This window comes from Dinoponera quadriceps, unplaced genomic scaffold, assembly GCF_001313825.1.
Source record: "Dinoponera quadriceps isolate SergipeBrazil2010 unplaced genomic scaffold, ASM131382v1 scaffold2817, whole genome shotgun sequence".
NCBI lineage: Eukaryota > Metazoa > Arthropoda > Insecta > Hymenoptera > Formicidae > Dinoponera > Dinoponera quadriceps.
Genome location: NW_014556823.1, coordinates 1 through 4,343, shown reverse-complemented (window position 1 = coordinate 4,343; position 4,343 = coordinate 1). Strand labels below are relative to the sequence as shown.

The 4,343-nt window shown below is 39.0% G+C and overlaps 1 protein-coding gene across 1 annotated transcript; it reads left to right on the top strand.

Annotated features, from left to right (window-relative positions):
- The first annotated feature begins 1,113 nt into the window (after positions 1-1,113).
- LOC106748300 (collagenase 3-like) lies at positions 1,114-2,289 on the top strand. The gene has a single exon (XM_014626689.1). The coding sequence runs from the start codon at positions 1,114-1,116 to the stop codon at positions 2,287-2,289; it is 1,176 nt and encodes a 391-aa protein (XP_014482175.1).
- Positions 2,290-4,343: the final 2,054 nt, after the last annotated feature.

Sequence of the window (4,343 nt, the reverse complement as noted above, 5' to 3'; positions counted from 1 at the left end):
TTCTGCGCCAAAATATTTTATCGACAAAATCCTCCGTCAGACGAGAGTCAATACTATGTAGATGATAACCGTATTTTGTTTCTTGTTTCAGATCACCCAGACGTGAGATTTCATGTACACCGTTTGGGCACCTAAAAAAAACGGACCTGCACTTGAAGGAGTGCCACGACGGCAATTTTGAATATTTCGACTTGAAAATTTTTTTACAAATACTTGAATATATAATAAAGATGACGGTTTAATTTAATTTAATGTACGAGTCATATTTTGTTAGAAAAAAAATTCGGAAAATCGTCCTGTTTTTTCCCTTGTCACAGTAGACTTCCCCCTTAACGGTTCATATAAATGGATCGAAATATTACCGCATTTATTATCGGATTACAATCATCGCGTACATTGAACAATTAATACACAACCGATAGATGTAACACACGTAATTGCTAAAAAACTCTTATCCACAGTATACAATCGTATAAAAATTACCCCACCAGCGAAATTTTGACTCAACGATCCGGTGCGTGTTAGCAAATTCAAAACGATGTTCGAAAAAGGATACACACCTAATTGGTCCACCGAAATCTTTCGCATCGCTAAGATACAACGGACCAATCCTGTAACGTATCTTCTGAAAGATTGTCGCGGTGACGCGATAACAGGCGGTTTTTACGAACACAAATTATAACGAGTCGCCGATCCAAATGTTTATTTAATAGAAAAGATTTTATGCAAACGAGGAGACAAAATATATGTGAAATGGTTAGGAATGGACAGTTCGCACAATTCCTGGATACCAAACATTACAACGCTATAATTTATCTCACACACACGCACATTGTGTAGCATGTGTTAAAAATAACCACAAGGCCGTCGCCCGATTCATCGTCAAGTGATGAAATTTATCATCACCGTTATCTCGTGCTAAAAATAACCTTAAGGCCGTCGTTCGATTCACCGTCAATGGGTCAAATTTATCATCACCGTAATCTCATCGTAGTTTTATCTTCTCCCGACTCCGGATGCATCCGTTCGCATTCGCGGTCGGTGTGTGGTGTATCGTTACAATCGTGGGAGAATTCAACGATGCGGAAGTGGCGCTCGAATATTTACGGAAATATGGCTATCTTAAAACCGACGCGTTGTCAATGTCAATCGAGAAATATGAAACAAGTCTTACGTCACGCTCTCGGATTATTTCAAGAATATTATCAAATACGCAGACAGGATGAACTGAATGAAATCACATTGGACAAAATGCGCGAACCGCGATGCGGCCTCTTAGACCTTTCGGATCAAACGGATCGAAGCAGAAACAATATCTGGCCGAAAAAACATCTTACGTGGGATTTTCATTTCGCCGACGAGGAAACTATGAAAGTGATGCAGGCTGCGTTCGATCTGTGGGCGCCGAATTCATCGTTATCTTTTAAACGCATATCTCTGAATCCCGACATACTGTTATCGTATCGCGAAGGCTTTCACATAAATATCGACAAGAAAATTACTGATATGTGCCCGAGTCCTTTAGACGAACCCGGTGGTGTACTCGCTCACGCATCCTTTCCCAACGGAGATGAAGATTACGTCAAGGAGGTGCACGTAGATAGAGCGGAATTGTGGCATGTTCATATTAGTAGAAATCCTCCACGCACGCACAGCCTGTTATACGTGATCACGCATGAAATCGGCCACACATTAGGTTTGCATCACAGCGAACACCAGGATTCGATTATGTTTGTGATGGCGCCCGGTGAAATAAAGTTTCCCATTAGATTGAGCTTAGATGATATTCTTCATATTCAATATCCATATGGTGCTAATTACCACGATTCTACAATTACAACACCGCCCACCACTACAGCTGTTGTAACAACAACAACAACAAAATATATCAATCACGATCCGTGTGCCCTACGAGATCTTGATGTAATATTAATCATAAACAATCGACTGTATATTGCATGTAAAAAGTACATATGGTCGATTAATATCAACGAAAATACCTATGAAAATCCGATCGTAATATCAGATTACATGCAATTTCTTACTGACAATTTCACACATTTAACGGCTGCATATCAGAAACCCACGGGCAACCTTATGATATTTGCAGATAATTTCATATACGTAGTGTCATATCCTAGTTACGAATTGATTCAAAGACTTTCGTTCAACGATTTCGGTCTTCCACTTACAACCAGAATCAATACCGCAATAAACACTAACAAAGGACGGAGTTTCATTGTGTACAACGATCACATAGTCGGGGAAATAGACGATTGTTCAACATGAATCATGAGTCATTGTTCAATCGACGAGATATTTCCAGGAATACCAACCGGAATGACCACCACATTTCGATATACCGACGGAAATTTATACTTCGTTAAAAATCATTTCTATTACAAATTTAACGATTTTGTCGAACTCGTCACGGCTACCGGTAAGTTCGACCTGCAGATCGTAGGTGTCGCTTGCCCGCGAGACAATTTGATAAAACAATTACGAGACCTGCTCGGTCGATTGATCCAAATCGACTCTTTCGCAACGAGAGCAGAAGAATAGGAGAGAGGGAACAATAATGTAAGAAAGAGAGAGAGAAGAATACAACGAACGATAACGATTCTCCAATAACTCCGCGTAATTTTTTTTCTCCCCTTCATTCCCTTCTTAAACGCGAAAGAGAGAGAAAGATCGCGCATCGTAATGTACGCCTTAATCAACAACGAACGTTCCCCCTCTACCAACAACCGCCAGTCCAACGATGAGATAACCAACACGAGAAAACGAAAATCACACGACGACGATGACGTTTCAACGGAAGAACATGTTATAAATAACAACGGTGGTCAGGCGCGTAACAAAAAAAATAACAACAACAAATGGAACGATTGAGTTTTATTATTATTATCGTTTATTAAAAAAACACTTTTACACTACTACCACCATTTTGTTCACTAGAAACGGTGAAAGCGTCAACATTCCTGTACGAATCTTAACGAGAAAATATCTACTGACGAAAACGGGTTACAAATTCATCGCAATAGGAATCACAGCGACATTTCCACTCCGCGTAAACGTTGTTATAGGCGACAATAACGGCAAGGAAATCCCACTCTCAACGACCGTGTCGAAAAACTTCCTCGAGTAAGAATCAAACGTGATGTCGAATCTACGACGTAGCGGTAACAATATGGGAGGAGGAGGAGGAGATTTCCCAAATGATATTCAAATTGAAAATCTAACACTACGCTTCGGAAAAATCAATAATATACCGATACTGACACTAAAAACGTCTACGACTCGTCGCCTGTCCGTGTCGCAAGCCACCGTTATGAATATATACAAACTCATATATTGTATAAACCGCATCGCCAACTCACTATGTGCAATTACTAATAACGTTGACGCGAAATTACGACAATTTCTCGACATCGCGCGCACAATACCTGATAATACGAATATCAATAAAGCAAAATTAAATAGCGATTCGTTCGATCGAAACTATATAATCGATTGCGAACTAGTCGCCTTGATTTCAACAAATAAGAAAAATAAATATTAAAAAATTTTTTATTTAACCATATAACTGTTTTTCTTTTTATCCTCTACTATGAATCGCAAATTATTTATAAACAAAGGTTTCTCAACGATTCGGTAATTCCGCAAATAAATGTACACACACATATTTATCTCTCTCTCTTCACCATTTTTCTTTTTATTTATTCTTTTATACACGAACAATATATAGATTATTCTCCCTTTTTCTCTCTCTCTCAATTATTAAGAAATAAAACCTGTTGATTCTCTCTCTCTCTCTCGAAAAACCCGACAACGCTTTCGATTCATCTATCATCACGCCTCAAGAGCAATTTTTTTTCTTACATTTCGATGCTCAAACAAGAAATGATTGAATCCTTTTTTTCACATATTTGCACAAAAGTACGAGACTCCATCCTGAAAATAAATAAATATCACACACACATACGAGGGCGGTTCAATAAGTACCCGTGTTAGACGACAGAGGGCGTTCCTGAGGGAAGTTGGTGTTATCATCGTGTGCTGTCATCTATCAAACGACGGCAAAACAAATTGCAGATTGATTGATAGGTTAGTTTGGATTTGGCAGCCATTCGAGTAAGACGTGTTTCGTGATTTTCGCTAAGATGGAAAAAGAGCAGTATCGTTCGGTAATTCGCTTTTTGATTTTGGATGGGAAAAAATGCGAGGAGATAAAAGCAAAGTTGGATGCTGTTTATGGGAACACTTCGCCATCTATGACCACAGTTAGATATTGGTTCAACGAATTTAAACGTGGGCGAACATCCGTTTTTGATGAAGAGCGA

Coding starts and splice junctions, on each gene's coding strand:
- LOC106748300 (XM_014626689.1), top strand. CDS start 1,114: ATGGCTATCTTAAAACCGACGCGTTGTCAATGTCAATCGAGAAATATG.